This window comes from Protopterus annectens, chromosome 4.part1 (assembly GCF_019279795.1).
Source record: "Protopterus annectens isolate FY-2018-M chromosome 4.part1, PAN1.0, whole genome shotgun sequence".
In the NCBI taxonomy this organism is placed as follows: domain Eukaryota; kingdom Metazoa; phylum Chordata; order Ceratodontiformes; family Protopteridae; genus Protopterus; species Protopterus annectens.
Window position 1 is genome coordinate 896,651,760 of NC_056734.1, and position 24,384 is coordinate 896,676,143.

The 24,384-nt window shown below is 39.8% G+C and overlaps 1 protein-coding gene across 5 annotated transcripts in view; it reads right to left on the minus strand.

The window, feature by feature from the left end:
* The window catches only part of LOC122801110 (mitochondrial ubiquitin ligase activator of nfkb 1-A-like), a 290,707-nt gene that overhangs the window by 219,945 nt on the left and 46,378 nt on the right, over nt 1-24,384 (minus strand). For all 5 annotated transcript variants that reach the window (XM_044070637.1, XM_044070635.1, XM_044070636.1 and 2 more), the window contains one exon: nt 18,649-18,785. In XM_044070637.1, the coding sequence (XP_043926572.1) occupies nt 18,649-18,774 (126 nt within the window). In that variant the 5' untranslated portion in view covers nt 18,775-18,785. The remainder of the gene's footprint in view (nt 1-18,648; nt 18,786-24,384) is intronic.

Consider the following 24,384-nt stretch of genomic DNA (forward strand, 5'->3'; position numbering starts at 1 on the left):
ACCCCTAACTGAAGACGCAAAATATATGCAATCACAACGTTCTGATAATGTTAGGTATTATACGAAATGGGTTAACAAATATGAATTTGATGGTAAATTAGATAAAACTTCACTGGTTAAACTCCTTAAGCAACATAAATCCGGTGCGGGACATCAGGCAAAAAAGCCACGCCAATTAGGCATTCCTCAGGCACACAGGTGGACTGAGGAAGCAAACCGTAGGGAACAGAAGACTAAAAATTCAAAATCGTTATTTTTAGACAAAGAAGATAATAACATAGTAATAGCAACAGCTCCTCCGCCCCTGCCCCCTCCGTTGCCTTTTTCATGATATGAAGCGAGTGGACAGGCTGGTCCGCCTCCGCGTTATCCTGAGGTCTCAGCGAGACCACAACCATTTGTTAGAGATACTATTGAAACTAGGTCCCGAGCACGTAAAATACATGGGGACGCAGAATCGTATCAAAGAGAGAGAAACCTACAGGATGAGAGTGAGGAAGAAATGTGTCCACTTATAGAGGTCCCAAATCCTCAGGCAGGACAGGCAGGGCAGGACCCAACTCTCTTAGTATACAGACCATGGACACCAGAGGATATCCGGAAAGCTACTGAGGGAATCCCCCATCCGAAAGTTAATTTTACAAAATTTTTAGAAGATTTGCAAGGCATGAGGTTGAGTTACCACTTGAATGGGGAAGAAGTAGAAAAAGTAGTAAGACAAATTATAGGTCCAGATTGGCACATGATTTGTGGCACCTGGAATCTTCGTAATGCAGAGCTTAAACCACTGCCACATAGTGATGCAGAATTAAACAATAGAGTGAAAGGTCTTACAGACCGAATCTCTGAGAAATGGAAACCTAGAGCAGACTGGACTTGCATTAACCAATGCATACAACAGGAAAATGAGACGATAGATGGGTACTATGCTAGATTATTGGAATGTTTTAATAATCATAGCAGTATGACCGTTCCTGAAAATCAAGTGAATGATTCCCCGTATAAACAACAATTGAAAAATGCATTTTTAAAAGGCTGCATTGCACCTATCAGTAGCTTCGTTACGAAGCACATGATAGACCATCGAACAGGTAGGCTACAAGTCTTACTTGAATATGCTAGACATGCTGAAAGACATTTTAATAGCAAGAAGTAAAAGAAGATGCAAGTCTTCACTGCTGAAGACGGAGCTGAAGTATTTGTTACAGTCAGGCAAAAAGGGAAAGAAAAATGCCCAGGGAAATAAACAGTCTGACAAATGGTCAGAAGATTTTGAGGAAAGGAAAAAGAGAGGTGAATGCTTTAAGTGCGGGAAGAAGGGACATCTAGCGAGGGATTGTAAACAGAATAAAAAGGTAATCACAGAAGACAAGGGAGATGAGGACTGAATATATGATAGTGAAGATACATCATGCAGAAGTCAGAAATCATCAGGAGAAGTTAATAAACAGAGGACAAATGTAAATGTGATAGAGGGAGTAGAGGAAGTGCAAGTAGATATGGAGGATAAAGAAAGTGAAATTTTGGACTTAGCATTATTGAGCCTAGAGCTCTACTTAGCAGACACGAAACCGGAAGTTACACTTCTGGTGGAGGGAAGGGAAGTCAAATTCCTGTGTGACTCAGGAGCGTCACGGACTCTGATACACCCCTCCAAGCTACCAGAACATTCTGAATCACCTGATTATATATTAGTGAAAGCTGCGAATGGACAAGTAAGATTGTTGTTTCTGCAAAGTGTCCAGTGAACCTATTGGGTAGGGACTTTATGCAGATATTTGGCATAGCAGTAGTTCCAACTGTGAAGGGTATGGAGGCACAGAGACAAATGGATACTTTTGTGGTGCGATCGGAGGGTGAAACTTTTTATTGGTACAGCCAGGACCTAGTTATGACTGGTCCAGGGGCAGTAACCGAGGAACTGATGAACGTAGCCATCAGTAAAGCCCCCTCCCTTGACACTGATCGACAGCATTTGTTACACTGTACTCTATACTACTGTAATACGCCAGGACCTGATAGAGAATATGAGCAAGAATTGTTCAAAAATCGTGCAACTAGATTAGTATTACGTACTTTGTATTGGGATACTGAGGGGAACAGTGTAGTTAGCTGTTCATTACCTCAAGAATTCCTTGCATTATATAGATCAAATCGATTGCCACATGTCAGCTTGACCAAGAACAAAAATGTAAAATGGGCAGACTTAGGAGAGAAGGTAACAAGATGGGAGAAACAGACTGACTTAGAATTGTCAGAACAGGGGATACAGAAACAAAAGTTGAATTGGTTGACGCAGACGCACCCGGCTGTACACTTACAATCCAGCGAGGACAGCTGATTAGCATTTTTATTAGAAGAAGAGGAGAAAGCCTTATGTGAGATACCAACGACTCTTTGGTCAACAGGCAAGTCAGACGTAGGACTTATTCGAACAGCAGGACCAGTTACAATTGCACCAAAGTCAGCATTTAGACCACAGAAAAGACAATACCCTTTGAGGAAAGATGCAGAAATAGGAATCAAGCCTATAATAGCAGCATTACTCACAGAAGGAGTACTGGTAGAATCTTCTGATTCACCATGTAATACACCCCTATTTCCGGTTAAAAAAGCAAACAGGAATGGCGGATGGTTCAAGATTTACAAGCTGTAAACAATGCAGTGATACCCAGAGCACCCACGGTGCCAGACCCACATACTTTGTTAAATGACTTAAAACCGCAACAGAAATATTTCTCTGTGGTAGATATTAGTAATGCTTTCTTTTCAATACCTATACATCCTGATAGTAAATACTGGCTTGCATTTACATTTCAGGGTAAAAGGTATACCTATACTCGGCTACCATAGGGATATTGCGAGAGCCCAACAATATTTGCACAAGAAATGGCTAGCAACCTGGCAGGGTTTACCCCACCAGGAGGTAGTCAAATTCTACTTTACGTAGATGACATCTTGCTAGCAGCCCCCACCCAGCAGCAATGCAGGGAAGATACTATAGTGCTATTGAAATTCTTAGCAACACAAGGACACAAAGTGAACAAAAGTAAGTTACAACTCTGGAAAAAGCCAGTAGATATGTGATATCCAATGAAGGTAGGATATTAGACGAGGATAGAAAGACAGAAATTTTGCAAGCACCCAAACCAGCAACCAAGAAGGAAATTATGTCCTTCTTGGGGACAACTAATGTTTGTCGGAGTTGGATACCAAACTATGCTTTGGAGTCTGCTCCACTAACTGACTTGATATATAAAACACCAATGGCAACACAAGATTTATTACAATGGACACCCGAAGCAGAAACGGCTTTCTGCAGGTTGAAGCAGTTGATAGCTTCTTCATTAGTTTTAGGACTCCCAAATTATCACAAACGGTTCTTTCAGACCGTAGATTGTAAGCAAGGATATATGACGTCAGTGCTGACGCAACAACATAGGGATAAGCAACGCCCCATAGCCTATTATTCATCACAGTTAGACCCAGTGGCGCGATCTTTGCCTCACTGTGTACAAGCAGTGGTTGCAGCTGCAATGGCAGTACAGGCTTCAGCCTCGGTGGTATTATTCCACCCTCTCACATTGAGGGTGCCTCATGCAGTCGCCATAATTTTACTGCAAGAAAAAGTAGCATATCTTTCTCCTGCTAGACATCTGTTATGTATGACTATACTGCTGAGCCAACCTCATATGACAATTGAACGATGTACAACATTAAATCCATCAACATTACTCCCAACTCCTGCAGATGGCACACCGCACAGCTGCCTGCAGGAAATTGAACAGTTAGCCTTGCCTAGACAAGATCTCACAGATATGCCCTTGGATAATGCCGAGGTAACATATTACGTGGACGGCTCATGCAGAAGGGGCCCTACAGGAAAGAATCTAGTGGGGTATGCAGTAGTTACAGACACTGAAATTTTAGAAGCCCAACCCTTACCACATAACTTATCTGCACAAGCAGCAGAATTGATAGCTTTAACACGAGCATGTACTTTAGCAAAAGACAAATGTGTAAACATATATACTGACAGTCAGTATGCTTTCTCTACAGTACATGTATTTGCGCAACAATGGAAAAATAGGGGAATGATAACATCTAGTGGAAAACCAATTAATCATGTGCAATTTATTTTGGAATTATTAGAATCTATCCAGTTACCTACTAAAGTAGCTATTTGCAAATGTGTAGCTCATACAAAACAACAGGATAGGATTTTGAAAGGCAATGTGAGAGCTGATGCAGCTGCAAAGCAAGCGGCCTCAGACTCAGAAATTACTTTTGAATGAGGAATTATAACCCTCTGAGATTTTAAATTTAGACATGTTGAAAACAATGCAGACGCTTACTACAAAAGCAGAAAAACAAAAATGGGAAAAACGAGGCGCAATTCTTGAAAATGGACTGTACATTTCCAAAGAGAAAAAAACAATATTGCCGTCTAATTTATTTAGATATGCAGTTTTGTTGAGCCATGGGCAGTGCCATGTCTCAACAGGGGGGATGGTACAGTTAGTAAACCGAATATTCCAAACATATGGATTCACAAATTACACAAAAAAATTTTGTGCAGCTTGTCATACTTGTAACAAGCACCATGCACAAGGGGCATTTAAACCTAAGCAAAGAAGTTTTCCTATACCACTATATCCGTTCCATACTATTTGTATGGATTTCATAGAATTGAATAAGTGTGAAGGGAAAAAATATTGCCTAGTCATTGTAGATATGTTTTCTAAATGGGTAGAAGCTTTTCCAACCAAAAATCCGGATGCAGCAACAGTGGCGAAAGCCCTGATAAAAGAAGTAATCCCTAGGTTTGGCATTCTGGAAAGGATTTATAGTGACAATGGCACACATTTTGTTAATCAGACAATCCAGCAACTTGGAAGATTTTTCGGAATTCAGACAATCCAGCAACTTGGAAGATTTTTCGGAATCTCCTTGAAAAATCATTGTGCCTACCACCCACAGTCTGCTGGACTGGTGGAAAGGTACAATGGAACCCTTAAGAACAAACTTAGGAAGTTAGTTAATGAAACCCAGAAGAATTGGATATACGGTTTACCTTTAGCGCTGCTGAGTATGAGAACGGTTCCAAATGTGAAGGGTTTGACTCCCTTCGAAATGTTTTTTGGGAGAGCATATTATGTGCCTCAGTGGAAAGCTCTCGTGCCTGCAGAGCAAGAGACTGACAGTTCATTAGCTAGTTATATGAGGAAACTGTTAACAAATAAATCTGTTTTGCAGTTTAACTCTTTCAGATAAAGAACAGACCAGTGGAAGCAGTTCTGGCTCCGGACTCTTGGGTGTGGTTAAAAGTGACGAAGAGGAAGAATTGGGCGAGTCCAAAGTGGGAAGGTCCATACCAGGTACTGTTGGCAACACCTACCGCAGTCAGAGTGGCTGAGAGGACATCCTGGGTCCATTTGACACACTGCAAACCGGTAAAGAACTTTCAACTTGATAAAAACTTTGTAACTGATATACAACAAGGGCAAAATGGCCAAGAACAAAGCAAATAGAAATGCAGATCAACCCCAAAGATGTTGCATAATCATTTTGTTGAGTATACATTTATTAACTATAATTGTGACAATTTTCCTCTTGTTGTGGTTTTTCCTACACTCAACCACACAAGTAAAAGTGGGAAGACGTGACGAAACATCTATAGACTGGCATCCAAATTTTAACACATACCTAGCCATGAAACATGTATATGCAGAAACTATGAACATTTCAAATTGCTGGGTTTGTACAGCTACACCAACAGCATATGGAGGACTGATAATGTCCGCTGTACCACTGGGGATAAATGAGACTTGGGAAAATCTGCTTTTTGACACAGGGACTGTGAGATCACAGGACAAAATAGCCTTATTTTTACCTGTCAAACAAAAGGGAATTGTATGTTTCTATAAAAATTATACTCTCCAGGTGGGCTGGAGCAATTGTAATATAACAATATCTTATCGGTGTTATATTAAGACTAGTAATGGCAATACTTTTGCAATACTAACTATGAGTCATATTTGAACTCAATGAAAACATGAATGAAATTCGCAAAAATCCTGTTTTATTTAAACAATTGTCAGTTATAGACCAGAAAATGTTTCATGCAGGGTTAATGTGTATTAATATTAAAGTAGAAAATTGTTATTTTATTTGTGGGAAAAAAGCATATAAATGGCTACCTGAGAATTGGTCCGGCAGTTGTTTTTTGGGTTATCTGGTTCCGGCTATAAGACATACTGCAGAATTACCTTTGGGTAAGATACGAAACATGAGAGAAGCAGCCCGAAAACCTGAAGGTCCAGTCGAGAAACCTGTAAATCCAGTAGGATGGATCGAAGCTGGCTGGAAAGACCATAATACCGTAAAGGACAAAAGCAAATTGACTCATATGGGCTTGAGTGACAGTGTTATATCTTGGGCAGGAATATTCCCAGCATATAGAGCAGTCAAATCAATCTGGGAGTTGAGGAAGCTGTCGAAACTTCTCGAAGTAATGAGTAATGCAACTTTCTCTGCCCTAGAACTGGTGACTGATGAACTGAATGCAATGAGAACTGTTGTGCTACAAAATTGAATGGCTCTTGACTTCACCCTAGCGGCGAGAGGTGGTACATGCGCGCTTATCAAAGAAGAATGCTGTGCATACATTCCGGACAACAGGCATGAAATTAACAACCACCTAGAGGTAATTCAGCAGGTATCAGCATGACTGAACCAGGCCCAAACCCACTGACGGACTTTTTCCAGAATCTATTTGGGGGGTGGGGTTCCATCCTAATGAATATTCTGATTGCTATTTGCGTGGGTTTACTCCTAATAGGAGCATGTGTTTGTTATGGAATTCCCTGCATGAAAAGATTAATCAAAGATTTTATTGATGTATCTGTTACTGAAACTTTGTACCAAGATATTGAGATTGAAAAATTGATCTCAGACAAAACTTTTTCTGAAGTATAGATCAAATGACTCACCTAGCTGAAAATCCTTAGTGGAAGAGGTTAGGAGATGAAATGACATTATGCATACTTCAAAATAGAATAAAAAGTATTAATAGGAGGGAAAATGTTAGAGAAATATGTATTTCAATATGTGTGAAGTGCTAGTTTAAAAGCAAAGTAGTATGTAACGCATTTTATTCTATTAATGATATAACAAAAAGAATAAATTCATATGTAATTGCAAGAAGTTTTTGAAACTGCAGTGTGGCTTGTAGCAAGTTGACCTCTGACCCTGGCAGCTGCTAGCTCAGCAAGTTTTAATGTTTATGCTTTTCACAAGTGATTATCTGCTGGGTCAGGAAATTAAATATGTGAAATAATGAAATATTCTGCTCTTTCCTGCTGGGATGATTTGGCCTTGTGTATGTGTTACTAGATAACACGCAGCTGTTGGGAAAGTGTTACAGGGAACAAAGAAGTGTATTAGAAAACTGAATCTGCTACTGTATTCAAACTAGTCTGAAACCTTGAAGAAGTAACTTTACAGAAAGACATTATGTCTGACCAGGTGGTAAGCAAGGCCGTATTGTTACCAGAGGAAAACTTTTTTTAATATACAGCATCAGCATTATTTAATGAATATAAGACTGTAAGCTAAAGTGATGTAGATGCCCTGTGACTGACCACGTCAGTAAGGTGGGCACAACTTGAATTTAAGAAACTATAAAAACTGTGTACTTCCTGTTTCATGTCAGACAAAATTCTGTACTTGTACGTTTTTTGCCTCCTGGTGTACACTAGTAAACTTTTGAACCTGAACCTCCTGTGTATTGATCTCTTGATTTGATTTAACACTCACTAAGACTCTTGTCACAGCTAGGGAAAGGTTAGTTTGCTTTTTTTTCTTGCATTTTGTATTACTTTATTCCCTTTTTCTATATGTATACTGTGATTAGTTTTATTTACACTATGTTTTACTTGTATTCGGCTTTTAACTGCATATTAAAACTTGAAAAGAGACCATAGCTCTGTCACTTGCAAGTCAGACAGAATTTCTTCCACCCTCCCACCCTGTTACTGTTGTGTTCTTACGCACCACTGTCTTTCTAGTTGCCTGCCCCTTATGTTAATTTGACCATATATCTTGTTCCCTCTCTCCTTTAACTGGCTGGTGTGAGTAAGCACAAGATTGTCATTTTGTAAAATCACTCCCCTTCAACTATTTAAATTTATTTGCATCCTACTGTATTCCATAGTACCAGAAATTGAGGGTGCTCACCCCCTTTCAATCTATCTTGCTCTTTTAAAAATAGTGGCTCTACACTAAAACTTTTTAGACAGCTAAAAGTTACCCACTTTCATATCTAACTGCTTAGTGCACACTGCAGTGTTTAGGATAATTTTTTTTCTCACCTTGCCTTCACGTATCTATTGCAAGACCACCAGTAACTGCAGAGCTTACATTCTGCCTCTAAGTAGTCATCTTGGGATTAGAGTTTGTTTTCTCCTGGTGAGAGAAAGAGTACAGGGATATTATTTCATGGAGACTACTGATCACAAGAAAGCCAAATAACCGCTTTATAGGTGATAGCTTGGAATCTGTGCTTATATTCTGATCCTGGTGCGAGGAGGAGCAGAGTTCATGGATTCCTGCCCGTTTCTGGTTGGAGAGCGAGTGTCTGTGCATAACGTACCTGATTGGTCTGGTTGCTATTCGAGGCATCTACCAAAAAAAGGCTACAAGCCTACAGACCCTTGCATCATCTGGGACAAGACTGTGGATCACTAAAGAGGCTGTGGCCTACTTCTCTTCTTGAGATTGGTGCTAACATTTGCTTCTGGTGAGAGAAGAAGCAAAGGAGCATTGCATCCCAACAGAGAAGCTGTGGTGAGACCAACATTAGTAATAGACAGGCAATAGCCATTCATTCGACTCCTCTCTTTTCATTATTCTTGACAAGTTAATTATTTGGTTTCAGTAAGTACTGCTTGATTTGTTTCTAATGTCAGAATATCTGCCTAAATACTTCTTTCTTAAAATTTCCTGAGGCAATGTAAAAATTGTCTCATGTTTACTGACAACCAGTTAATTCTCAAACAAACTGATATGCTATGCGAGAGATGTATTTACACAACATCACTGGAGGCAAAGCGCTCACATAAAAGTACTCCTAATGTTAAATACGGTTGTCAATTGTACACATGCTGCACCCATCACGCAAAATTCAAAGCAGACATATAGACCCACATTTACTGAGGCACTTACATGTAACCTTCCTAAACCACCCACAGCAGCCCCAAATGCGCTCTTTCAAAACACCCACATTAACACACAGAGCTACAGCCTCTACCTCTAAGCCCATAAGGCAAGTCACCACACAATCCAACATTCTAGTCATTGGAGACTCCATCTTGAGACAGTAAGGAAAACGTTATGGTCAGTTGCTCATCAGGGGCTAGGATCAGTCACATTACACATGCACTCAGGTCACTGGACCACAATTACCAATATGACTCAGTCATAGTCCATGTGGGAGTAAATGACCTGAGATGTTCCTCCCTAAACTATATGAAGATAGACATCACGGAGCTCTTATAATGTGTGTCTCAGGCTGGTATGAGCCTAGCACTGAGCAACATTTTACCTTCTCCAAGGATGATGCCACAATACGAAAAAAAGATGACTGACTTTAATAACTGGCTTAGTTTCTGGTGTCATTCTAAGGGGGTGCAATATTTGCCAGCATGGAAAGTGATGGTCAACAGACCATGCTGCTTTGCCAGGGATGGTCTGCACTTCTACCCTCTAGGCTTTTGACTATTAGCTAAAACATTGTGTTCCCCCATAGTGCCTTTTTTAGGCAATGCTAAACTGAAAGTACTTCCAACATAGCAAATCAAAACCAAGAAAATCTAAATGTTTTATTGTTCAATGCTAAGAGTCTAAACAAAAAACTCCACTCCATATATGCCGATGTCTGTGCAGTCACTGAGACATGGTTTAAAGCCACGGAGACCACACCAACACTGCAAGGTTATAATGCCTTCCACACATTTAGGTCAGCTACATCACAGGCAGGAACTTAAGGTGGAGGGGTTCTCTATCTACATCAAGAATACATATACTTCAAGATTGGTCAACAGGACAATGCACTTGGGCTGTTCTATGTTCAAATCACCATAGGTAAAATCCAATACCACTTCCTTGCAAGCTATAGATCCCCCTATATGACTCAGGAAACTCATACCATGTATTCAAACTTATTAGAAACACTAACCATCCAACCCAACACCATATTCATGGGTAACTTTAATTACTCCACTATTAACTGTGAATCCTATACGACACCAAACGTACATGCACATAGATTCCTGGATTTTGTAAACACAAACTCCCTGGACCAGATGGTCAATACACCAACCAGGGGTGCAACCATACTGGATCTGGTCCTCATTAATATCTGTGACTGCTGCACATCCCTACTGTAATAACTTCCCTGGTAAGGTCAGACCACAAAAAGATCTCCTTTGAAGTAAAAATAAAACCTGGAATATTCAGGAACTATTCTAAGGCTAACCTCCTGCTATTAAGTAAGTGTGAACCTAGCAAAATTTCAAGCCCCCATATACTCTGAGAACACTTCTGCCATTGCAGAACTGTTCAAAGAAACTCTGTACAAGCATGTTAACAACTGCACAGAGGTAGCTGCACCCACCAGAAAGAAGTACACAACTAACAAAAAATAAGCCACCCTGGTGGAATCACAAAATGAATTGTCTGCATAAAAGGAAGAAGAAAATCATGGCAAAAATTAGGAGGTGCAGCACCCAGAGGGACAAAAGCACTCTCAAACTACACAAACAACTCAGGACAAATAAAGTCTGCCAAAGCCAAATTTGAAGTACGTTTCGCCTCCCAGGCCAAGGACAACCACAAAGCATTCTTTGGCTATGCCTCCAACCTCAAAGGCAATACACAACTGTGTGCAGAGCTCATTGTAAATGGAGCCACCTATACTGAGCCAGAAGATATAGCAAATCTCCTGGCTAATAAATTCATCTCCAACTTTACCCCCCCCCAACCTTCCCTCACGAAATATCATCAAATACAACTTCCTCTACTACCACTAGGGAAGAGGTCCTTAATGTTCTCTCTCTAAGACCAAGAACAATGCATCAATGGGCCCAGACAATATCCCAGGATGCCTTCTAAACAGCATGAAACATGACCTATCAGGCTACTGGAATTACTATTTAACTGTAGCCTCCAAACAGGCTTCATGCCTCATGAATGGAGAAAGGCAACAGCCATCCCTCTGCACAAAGGTGGGCCATCTAAAGACCCGTAAGTCTCACTAGTCTTATATGTAAAGCCATGGAAAGAATTATCATAAAGATGATCAAGAGAGAGAGAGATAGTAAACTTCCAGACAATGGAACCAACCCAGTTTGGATTTGTCAAGGGCAGATCATGCCTACTCAACCTGGTAGACTTCTTTCAAAAGGTCACCAAAGCAATGGATGAGGGCAAAATTGTTCACACTGCCTACCTTGACCTGGCCAAGGCATTTGACACAATACCCCACTCAGGCATTGTTGACAAACTCAAGAGGTTAGGTACAAACCTGTATGTCAACCGGTGGATAGCCAACTGGCTCACAGACAGGACCCAGGAAGTTAGAAATGGGGAGTACACCTCTACAAAGAGGCCAGTCACAAGTGGAGTCCCTCAGGGATCAGTTCTTGACCGCTCCTTTTTGGCATTTACTTCTTAGAAGTCAAGGTCAATGTCAGTGGCATCTGGCTGATTAATTCTGCAGATGATTGCAAATTAGGAGCGGTCTTTGAATCTAACACTGACATAAATGTTTTTCAAGAAGGGCTGACACAGGACAAACAACTGGTGTCAGAGCCATGGACTAGAACTAAATGCCAATATATGCATAACAGTATCCTTTGGGAAGTCATCCACCCTGGTAACTATCATATTGACAACACACCCCTTAGAGTTGATCCAGTAGTCACAGACTTAGGGTCACACATAGATAGTATCTAGCCTTTGATCATCACGTGTCTACAGTGGTGAGGAAATTGTTTTATGTTGCACAACTTGTAAACAAAGGTATGGCATCTAAGTCTAAGAACGTAATCATTCCACTGCATTTCAGCATTCATCAGACCTATCATTGAGTACAATGCCCACTTTGGTATGTACCATGCATATCCAACAATTGGAACATCCACAGAGGTTCCTCACTAAAGGAATACAGAGCGTAATATGTCCTATGTAGACCGCCTCAAGGCCCTATCCCTGTATTCTGTCTCTTACAGGCTTTTGAGGGGAGATCTATGCCTGGCATACAAGGCATTGTCAGACCCCACTCTGATGGACCTCCTGCGTATCCACAAAACAAACAGCTCCAGAATTACCCATTCTAGAGACTTAAACCTTGCCTGTGATATAAACAGGACCTCCTGGAGAGATGGGATAGTCTCTGGGATACATACCTATCTATGGAACAGGCTCCCCATCCATGTGAAGCAGGGCTCATCCCTAACCTAATTCAAGTGCAACTTGGCAACAGGGTGGAAAACCAGAAATTCATCCTTGGTTTGGCACCTATGTCTCTAATGGACACAGGTAACATGGAAATGGTTCATCTCCCAGGCCCATGCTCACACTTATCAAGGGTAGCAGAACTTGTCAGAGATTTGGGATGCATAGCTAGGTTTAAAAAAAAAAACCTTCTGGTCGTTAGCCTAGTAAACACCTATGAACCTATATGCAGAATATACTGAAGTCAATGTGGGAGTTTGAATCCCAAAACTGACAAACCCAGAAAAATGTTTTTGTGTACAGAGGATATGAAGCTTTGATTCGAAAAATGTTAAATCTTTTGGCCACCAGTAACACCAATGGTACTAAACAGATTCAAGTAAAAACAAGGCACAAAAATATGGATCATTAAAATCCACTCAAAAAGTATAGCCTGACCTCAAGAGCATGAAAGAAATAAGAAGATACTTCAGGGTGAACATCCCAATGAGCAGTCTTTGGCCCAACTCCCCAGATTGCTTTTTTATCACTATCTCTGAAACTCAGGGTCTTCCAGTGCTCACTTGTAGACAAACTGTACTTCAAACATTTACATTTTCTCACAAAAATATACAGTTTCCATGAAATACTGGAAATACTCTCTAACACAGGCTCCTGTCCTGGACCAAAGTAGTAAAAACTGCAACCACACAAAATTACTAGGTTAGGGGACCCTCCTAACTACTGGTACACACTTAATAAGCAAAATAATTGTAAGCATAATTGACAGAGTGTAAGCAGAGCAATTTGGCAAATATGAGGCGGATGCCAACCAACTGCCACCAGTTAGCAATAAATACTCTCTTAACAATTAATAAATATGTAAAGAGACATCCATTTACAAACAGTTTTAAGGATGAACAAAATAAAACTACTTTACTTAGAAAAGATGAGTTCCATCTGCCAGGAATCACAGCAATTATACACAGGATGTGTAATGTGCGACAGTCATGTGAAACTTCAGTTTGTTCTGCCCTGTAATTACCAAATCTGTGATTCTTCCTAGGCAGGAAGTTAGACTACAGTAAAACAAGAGTTAAAAAAAGTCTAGTAAGGACACAGTTAGTCTAGACCACGATAAACCTATTAGCATATAAATGCAAAACTCTACTCAGTTGCAGCTGTTCTCATTATTTATGAAAAGATATACGCCAGAAAGAGATAAAGAAAAAAGTCAGGCTGAGAAGGGGATGTACTGCTTCATTTTACTTGTGAGTTTTTCTGCATTTCTCTCCCCATGACATTTTAGTCAAAAATAATTGCTAAATGAAAGTCTAGCTGTAGACAGAGGTTTTTCTTTCTTGCAATCAGATTGTTCAAAAGGGATTATTTTGTTTACTTGTGCACATTTATCTGGATAGTTAACTGTATTGCTTTACTCCTTCTCCAAGTAAATTATTTTTCTTTATTCACTTTTAGAAAAGCAAGTAACGGGTTATCTACTTACATCTTTACTAACTGATGAAACTATCTACTTCTAACTAATGACGAGCTGCTGGCATCTGCATCTAACTTCCAGACTGCTCTGTTACACACTCATTTCAGTTTACAATTATTTGGCTTATTAAGATGTGCAAAACAGTGGCAAGGAAGTCCCTAGTCTTGTTATCCTGGGTGGTGGCAGTTTACTACCTTGAGCCAGGATATATTAATTATTATCACAGTCAACAACTCCCTTATTCCCCATTTTTTTCTAAATGGGGTTGGGGTGTCATGTCAACTATCGCCATCTCTATATTCAATGCCTCTCTCCTACCTTTGTCAACACTGATGTCTGGTTGTCGCAGGTCTTTTCTTACATAATCCATCCCTCAATGGCTTTACTGGATGCCTTTATTTTGTATTACCTTCTTCTTGTCTGCCCAAAGTCTTCTTCACCAGAATGCCTTCTGCTTTTCTGCACCTGTGCCTGAATCACAATAATCTGTTCTCTTTGACCTTTTCTGAAATTGGAGATACTTTGGGTTCTGCTCTTATATCCTCATTTCTTCGTCTGTCCCAGTGTGCATCCCACCACCCATCTCAGGCACTTCATCTTCCATCACATCTAGCTTCCTCAGCTGCTCTACCTTTACTGCCCAGGTTTCTGTATGATACAGTAGCTCTGGTCGCTCCACTGTTTTATACACCTTACTTTTCAGCTTCTTTGGCATTATTCTGTCACACAGTACACCTGACACATTGTGCCAGTTAACTAAAACCAAGGCAACAGACAAACAATAATAAAAAACGGATGCAATAGCAGTCGAAAAACGTTTATTTAACAAATTCTTTAAGCTCTTTTCGTCAGCAGTTAGTAGCGGACTTCTTCAGAAATAACAGACAGTGGAAAGTTAGTCTGTTATATAAAACCATGTTGAATTAGAAACCCAATTAATACATAATTGGCTGAACATCCCTTTCAGTCAATTTAAAGAAACATTCCCAGTTTGTATCAACATTATAGAAAAGACATATAATAAATAACAAATACACACAAATAAAAAGTAGATTAAAAAAACGATAATAATAAAAGCATTAACACTATAAGTTAATTGATCAAACATTCGTAAATAAATTATATCATTATAATATTATTTACAAGTTTTTATAAATTTTTGTGTGGTAACAAGAAATAGAGACTTTGACAGCAAGCCTGCGGTAAACATTGGTTATATTCAACAATAAAATACATGTTACCCAGGCTAAAACTGACACAATTAAGTCATCTCTTAAGACTATTCAATTTAAGTAAACTCAAAATTGAGCAAGTGTCATTAAGGCCTGTGTAACTATGTGCATTTAATCTAACTTGCCAAATCAACTCAGATTCTTTCAACTTAAAAGGTCTCGGTCCCCCTCTACTATCACAACTTACATGATCAATTACTAAAAACTTAAATGTGTGATCATTAAAAACTGAAGTATGTTTTGCTAGAGCATTCTCAAGTTTGCACTTTTTGATAGCATATAAGTGCTCATATATTCTGTCCCTCAGTCTCCTTTCAGTCTTACCTATGTAGAAGACCGGACAGGATGTGCATCTAGCTAAATAGATAACAAATGTGGAATTACAACTAAATGTATGTTTCAATTTATAAGATATACCATTTAAATTGAAACAGGTTGCTTCTTCAACATATCTACAATAGTAGCAATTTTGACACGTCAGCACACCTGGGTTTCGAACTGGTAGGGTTTTACTACCTTCTAACACCGATTTAATGTTCTTCCCTTTCTTAAAGGCCACTTTTGGTCTATCACCTAATTTTTCAAGTATTAACAGGTACATTTTAAACAATTACCAATTCTTGTCTATTATGTTGATGCAAGTGTTACTGCCTTTACTAAATGTTGTAGTAAAGTAAGTCGTGTTTATGGTATTAGTACAGCTAGTTGCAGTTTCCTTTAATTCGTGTATACTAGTACCATTAAATTCTGGCACACAATCTGGAGGTTCTGGGGTCATGGTGGTTCTAATTGGGAGAAGTAGTTTATAAATGTTTTGACTTCTTTTGTCTATGATTTCATGTATAAGGTTATCCAACAGTATCTCAGGATAGCTTCGTAGTAGAAACATATTTTTAAGCACAGCACATTCTTCAAGAAAGTTGTTGTCCAAACTGACCATCCTAGCAGCTCTTACTAGTTGGCCCTTGACGACTGACTTTTTCTGAGAAAAAGGATGACAACTAGTGAAGTGTAAAACAGTGTTTAAATATGTTTTCTTACGAAATATCTTGGCAGTATAGCAGTTGTACTTATAATTCTTGCTTAAGAGTACATGAAGGTAAGCAGTGTTGTCAGAACCAAACAAATGTGTAAACTGTAAAAAATTAGTAGTATTGTTAACATATTGTAAAATCAAAGTACTTGTATCCACATTCGCATTAATCAAAATAAAAATATCATCAAGGAATCTGGTATAATAAATAAACTTGTCAAGATGCTCATTGCTGTTGGAAAAGACAAACTCAGATTCCCAGTATGCCATTACTAAATTGGCTATACTCCCACCACAAGGTGACCCCATTGCCACCCCTACTTTCTGTAAAAAGAAGTCATTATAGGACATGAAGAAGTTATTAGAAAGAACTAGATCACTAAGTACAGAGACAAGATAGATTTCCCTGTTGGGAGCATTATGTTTCTTTAAAATGAGAGTCACCCATTCTAGTGCAATATTGTGTGGTATACTAGTGTACAAATCCCTCACATCTATTGTTAAGAAATTGAAATGAGAGTTATAGTTGACAGATCTTATATTCTCAAGGAATGTCCATGAATCTTTACATATTTGGACTTCCTTGACTACATATTTCCGTAGGATACTGTCCACTACCTTAGCACAAGAATAAGTAGGTGACCCTCTGTTTTATACACCTTACTTTTCAGCTTCTTTGGCATTATTCTGTCACACAGTACACCCGATTCATTGTGCCAGTTGGCTGTACGTCCTTGTATTCTAGCTTTGACCTCCTCATTCAAACTTCCCTTCCTTTAACCAGCCCTCCTAGATACATGAAGCTTTTGACCTGTTCCACTATCTTCCCTTCTATCTCAATTCTCAGCTTCTTTTGAACTCCATTTGCTGCCATTACAACTGTCTTATCAGTACTCACTTTCATCCCACGTGCCTTCAGTTTTGCAGGCCATTCACCTATCCTTTGCTGAAGTTCTTACTCAGAGTCTGCCTGCAATGTGACATCATCTGCATATAGTAGCTTTGCTGATCTGTCCCCTCTGTCCAGTTTGCTAATGCAGTCCATTACCAGTATGAGCAGCAGTGGGCTCAAGAGCTTAACCCTGGTGCAGACTCACTCCCACTGGGACCCCCTCTGTGAGCCCAAACCCTGTTCGTACTTGACTAATCTGAGTCATTGTACACAGCCTGCACTAATTTTATCAATGTTTCCAGTGAACACCACGGGACTGCCCCAATCAGCTTTCTTGGGATCTTGTCATATGCTTTCTCCAAGTCTAGGAATGCCCAGTTGGATTCTTTCCTCATCTCTAGCTTCTTCTCAACTATCTGTCTTACTGCAAACATTGGGTCAGTTACATCCTGATCCAAATCCAAACTGCTCATCTCCCATCGGTCTTTCTACTACTCTGTCTATTCTTTTATTAATCACCCTCTCCAGAACTTTCATGCAATGTGACAGAAGTTTGTTACCTCCGTACTATTCACAGCTGTGAATGCCCCATGCTCTTGAACACTGGTACCAGTATGCTTATTCGCCTGTCATATGGGATACACCTTTCTCTCTCCACACTACTATGAGTTCACGTAGGAGCCTTTTCTCCCCTATCTCACCCAGCATCTTCATCATACCTGTTGTGACCTCATCTGAGCCTGGTGCCTTCCCTGACTTAATTATTTCCCTGACATACGTATACATGTGTATGTAATATATATATATATATATATATATATATATATATATATATATATATATATATATATATATATATATATATATATATATATATATATATATATATATATATATATATATATATATATATATATATATATATATATATATATATATATATATATATGTATATATATATATATATATATATATATATATATACACACACACACACACACACACACACACACACACACACACACACACACATACACAAACACGCCCACACATTTTTGTTTTACTTTGTATAAAATCATACTTTAGCACATTTTTGCAAGCCAATGAAATAGACAGACTGATACACGGCACATGAAATCACTTTGCTTTTTTACAAGTTTACCTGCTACACAAGATCCTGCATAATCAGGTCGTTTTGTATTCTGGACCCCCAGTTATTCAAACTCTAATGTTCTACATAATCTCCAGAAAACAAGTTATCTCAGTACCTGATACTCTGGCAATGCCATCTGCTGCACAAACTCAGCATTTACAGTAACTAGGTTAAACATTTCAGGTAACATGGACAAAAATCACAAGTCTGGGATATGATAAACTCAATCCCCCAAGAAAACATAGTTAATTCTGAAGAAATATACTAAAATCATAAAAATATACATTTAAAAGCCACAGACTTCCCCCACCCCATCAACATATGAATAGTCATGCAAATACTTACTTTAATCTTCTCCAATGCCTTTGCTCGCTTTCTGTATAGATAATAGAAGAGGCCTGAGAATGCCACACTTGAGCCCAAGCAGATGAGTTCAAACGATGTAAATGGAATCTCGTTCATAGTTGCCATCTGGAGATTTTCTAGGGAAAACAAACATTTTTAAGATGATTGCAACTGCAAACCTCTGAACCTGAATCCCCTACAAAAATGTCATTTTACAAGAAGCAGAAGTGGTAATCCTGGTTACATGCATACACGAGCGCAGTACCTCTCAACTGTCCAGATTTTCACAGAATATCCAAATTTATGCCTCATATTTTGGTCCATTCCTCATAACAGTGGTTTTCTGCGAAATCATTGAAGAGTGAAGTCATTGAATAATCTCGTAAGTTAGAGGTTCAGACTTCATATCCTTCACAGCATGCATGCTAATGCAAATCCTGTTAAACTAGCAACTTTCTAAGTTTACAAGAGCAATATTTACGATTTGACCCCTGATTTAGGGCCTTTGTCCCCCCCTAATATTTCCAGCTTTGTCCAGATTTCTTTGACTTAAAGGTTGAGAGGTATGACACAAACACACACAAACAGACCTAATGCACATACAATTAACTATTAAAAAACATATATAAATGACACCACATAGACCTCAAAAATATTTAGCCATGCCTCACAACACTGCAGAGAGAGAAAGTTCCCGTCTATGATATCGCAGACCATAGTTTCTGTGGCAACTATGACAGAAGTTGAGAAGGAAAAGAAATGCATAATTAAGTGCTATCTACTCAAGAAATTACCCGTCGTCTGCCATATAATGTCTACATGACGAGCTTACAGCAGAAAGAAGAGATAAAAGAGGATGCACCTGGAGTGAAGCATGTATTTCCTATTATGTCAGTGTATAAGGTGGGAGGAATAAGTAGAGAAGATCTTTGAATGGGAACTAGTGCGAAGTAAGAAGGTCCTCTGAGAATCAACAGTCGGTGATAGACAACAGTAAATTCTTACTGTATTCTGGAAATCTTATTAATTCACTTGAGTACAACAACTGGTAACAATGCCTGACATAATGTAGATTGAAATTACAAGTAAAACTAGACTATAAAAACTCACGCAATTTCTTTCTCCTCTTCCCAAATAATTCTAAGGAAATAGCATACTATATTTGTACCTGATGAATGCATTTACTGAAAAAAAGGGCTTAAAAAACAAGGAAGAACCATTTTGCACTTCTAAATTCACTCATTTCTATATCTACCTGACAAGTTGCAGAGCTTGGCTAACTCCCCAAAACTCTCCCAGTCAACAAGAACAAACACCATACCTCCTGCAGCAACAGTGTTGAATTCCCTCAGCATTTCTTGAACTAACAATCTTACCAAGAAGTCTGATTTAGATTTAGAAATCCATAATCTTTTCTAAGAAAACATTTCATCAAATTCCCTCTGAACAATTCTTCCACTATCATTAAGCAGACTCCTTCCCTTCTCCTATCATCCTTATCAATTTCTTCTTCAGAAATGTGTTGCTGTTTTTGACTTTTTAATTCCACTAAGCATTCAACCATTCTTCTTTACCCACTTTTAAATTACAAACTAGGTAAAGCTGGTTTAATCTCTCTTCATATAACTATTAATGAAAATCCGGTACTTGCATATTATCTCAACCAGATTTCCAAAGCCCCCTAATTCTTCATCTTTGCGCGAAAACAGGCATGTTACTGCTGAAAGGGGTGTGTAAAGTTGTGTGTCACATCGGGTATGAGGCATAGCACAATAAAAGTTTCCATTCAATTAAATAATGGTGTAAGGGCACACAAACTATATATGTGAAACCGCTAATGAAATCACTGTTAAACAGACGAGTCTGACCAATAAACAAACCATTTAATTTTATACCATACGGCACCTGGCTGTCAAAGCAGGAGTATTACGAATTAAGCCCACCAGAATAAATACCGTTTCCACACATGTGTGTTTCGCATTTTTTTTTTTAAACTTGCTATGTAGCTGAAAGCTGCAACATTTGCAAGTTAAACTGCCAACAGGTAAGCAGTCCATAAGAACCATTAACACACTGGGATCGTGACAGTTTACAGGTGGGTAACTCGATAAAAGCAATAAAATGTTTACTTTCCTGTATATACAACATCTTCTTTTCCTGTATATATACATCTTTTTCGTATGCATATTTTCTCTTCAAGTGTCACACTACAAAGTATGACAAACTGCACAATATCGCCATGACAGTTTGCACCAACCCAACCCTTACTAAAGGAAACGTTAAGCGTGTGTTTGTGATGCATGCAAAATGGAAAGAGGATTTCTTAAATTTGGTCCTGTTCCTGAAAGTAATGCAAAGCTTTTTTGCCAGTAGTAAAGACTTTCAAAAGCAGCTTGAAGTGTTGCCTGCACTCGTTTCTCTGCAGCTATGCGCATTTCGCAACTGCAAAAGTCTGGCTGCGATAATAAACAAGTACTGAAAATCCTAATCTTCCTATACATCTACTGATTCAAAACACTGTACAGTTATTTTCTGTCCTCCTTTCAACAGCCTACAATTTGCCTCTCTAAACTGACTGGGTGGTAGCACTGCATGTGGTTCTCTTTATGGGTGTTAGTCATTGTTCTCTTGCACAGTACACAGTGAGCTGCTGAGCTGGAAGCAGACATATGAAAGCAGGATGTGACGCACAGTACCCACTAGGGCTACTGAGCAGTATGGAACACAATGTGGGAAAAGTCAGACCATATAATGGCTCACAGTGCTAGTAAGTAGCAGGGAAAACAACAGGAATAGTCTAACTCGACAATGTGATACAGATGAAGGTGTGTAGTCTAAAAAATGGACAGTGATACAAAAGCGTACACCTCTGAAAGTGGGTCATGACTTACAGATGTAGGGAACAGTAGGTAGGCATCCATAAGTTGAGAATCACTATAACTGGAAAAAAAAAGTGCATGCGAATTTGCATAGTGCCAACAAGCAAATAAACAATGAAAAGAAGTTAAATTTGTGCAGCGGCACATACCATCTACACATGCAGCTACCTCTCACATAGTAGTGTGAACAATGCCAGCACAAACAAAAATTTCACCACCAGCATATCACCTACCCCCCCCAGCCAACTGATCAGCAGCTGCATGACCATTTTTAAGTGGACCGATATATTATACATTTGCTGGATTATATGTACTACTCACAAACAAGATCAAGAGGATGAATGGACCTCCTATACTTGCGGACAATAAGGTATGCATAGCACTTTTTATATTAGTTACTGGGACCTTACAGATACAAACAGGGGACACAGCAGACATGCCTCAGTTGACAACCTGCAGAATACTTAACACGTTCTTCAGTATGCTACTTCTTCATGTGGATAACCAACTAAGCTTCCCCAACACACCAAGGGAGAAAGTCATCGCAATGTATTGTTTGCATGACATCACCTATATCCACAAAGTGCTGGGTGCTATAGATTGTACATGTGACAATAAAAACCCTGCCTGGTGTCAGTGAACTACATTATGTACACATGAAAGGATAGCTTTCTCTCAACTATCAGGCAGTGTGCAAAGTATAGGAGTTGATCTGTATCTCTGCACAGCAGCATGGCAACGCCTATGATTCCACATCTGACACTGCTTCCCGCTTAGTGAAATTCCAAAGGGTCACCTAGATGGCAAAGGCAGGTATTGAACTAGCCAGACATATACAGAAGCATAGAGACTGCATACATTCCCACTGTTGGCCTGGCTGATTACAACAAATGGAACCCAGTGAGCATAGCTAAACATCTGTATACCACCACTCATGTGCAAACTGGTTTTGTTGCCCAGATGTGTCTTGGGGGAGGGGCAAAGAAATGTAACCCAGCATCATCCTACCAGATGTTTGCTGCATGATGCTAACCAGTTGTTCATCCAAGGATGAACAATCATCTGTTCTGGAAACCTCCAGATGTGCTAGGGTAGCCCCTGTCACATCCAACACACCGTCATCCAATGATGACAGTGAGGCAGAATGGTAGCAACCACAACAAATTCACCCCAGTCAACAGCCTACACAGTACATGGCAGCACATGCCAAGCAGTGGTGTCTACTATGTCTGAATGGACCTATGATGAACACAGTGACAGCACAGTGAAACGGAACAAGCATGATGCATACAATGTTAGCTATGCTGGGTAATGCATGGTCAGATTAGTGAACTGGACACCTCCACATACAACAGAAAGGACAGAGGTGCAGCAGGCCACAGTCACCATTTGCACAGCTAAAAAGAGCCACTATGATACATGGCTGGCATCACAATGTGGTGGGTGGCCATGTCACTGGAAGTGGCGACTGTGGTTCTGTGTCAAGGAGAACTCTATTGCATAGTCAATGTCCTCTGGTAACAAGGAAGGAGGTGGCAGTACAGGATGATGACTGGTTAAAAGGATGTTATACAAATGTGATCCAGGTTTACTGTGCTAGCATGTTATAATAGGAAAAGAGGGTCCATTTGATAGGAATGTTGTGCAGCTGTGGGTTGGGCACCTGCAATGAGTTGACAGGCATTTTCACCATGCCATACGATGGATGTAAGCTTAGATTTGAAGAAATATTCTGTGTCCCTGCAATGGTCTTAAAATATGACCACCCCATGTAATGGCTCCTGACCACAAACACTCCCTGACAAGGCAGTGATAGTGGCACTTGTTATTCTTTGCACAAACGTGTATATGACATTGACATATGCCACCAGAGTCTCAAGAGACATAGCCTTACACTGTCCATTGACACTATGGACTCATCAAGGCAATGGTACTGCTGGGAGACATCCGTATGGAAGCAGTGCACTATAAAAATAATCTCCATCTTGGCACAGGTAGAAAATGACTATGCCTGGTTGCCAACCCTGCATATCTGCTGAGTCAATGCATGACCCACATATCATGTGCATACTGCAATAAGCATTGAAACCCAATGCTAGGCTGTCACATAATGGATATACTTACACCAGATGCAGCACTCTTCTGCTACTATAAGCCACGGGAAGAGCTGTGCTGATGCTCTCAGTTATGAGGGAGCCTCGAAATAAAACATGGATAGTGAGCACTCTTGTTGTACAGCCAGCAGTACAGTTTGGTATGTGGCTACATATTCACCCTGAGCAATGGGTGATATATAATGGTGTCATCTACTTTTGACTCCGTGTCTCAGCATCAACACCAGACCTTTACAGGTGCTGACAACAGCCTGTTGTTTTAACCAGTGTGTACAGATGTCACTTTAGCAGTGGTCTGGCTCATAACCAAACAATACAAGACAGCAGTAAATTCATATACCCATGTTCCGTGTGAGGATATGGGAGAACTCATCAATGCAATATCCTGCTGGGTAGATGCTACCCTGCCGCTCCTGGTCAGCACTGCAGATGTGCTAGACAAGCACATCCCTGTCATCAAACTAACTAAGGAGGGTGTGGTCCTTGCCACCAGTCAAACTGACCCATTTCAGCGATCTGATGCATCACACTGAAATCCCTCTGGGATGGTGGGTTGCCAGCATGATGTCTGTGTCCCATGCTATCCTAAGTCGGGTGTGTCCCCATCCTACTGTACCATAACTCACCCCTTGTGCTCTGCCCACTCCTCTCCTTCAGTATCTGTGTTCCCAGTGTTATTCTCTGTCCTTCCCATGTCTGCCCCTTCCAGTGTAAACTTCCTTATCCATTCGTCTGTACATCTG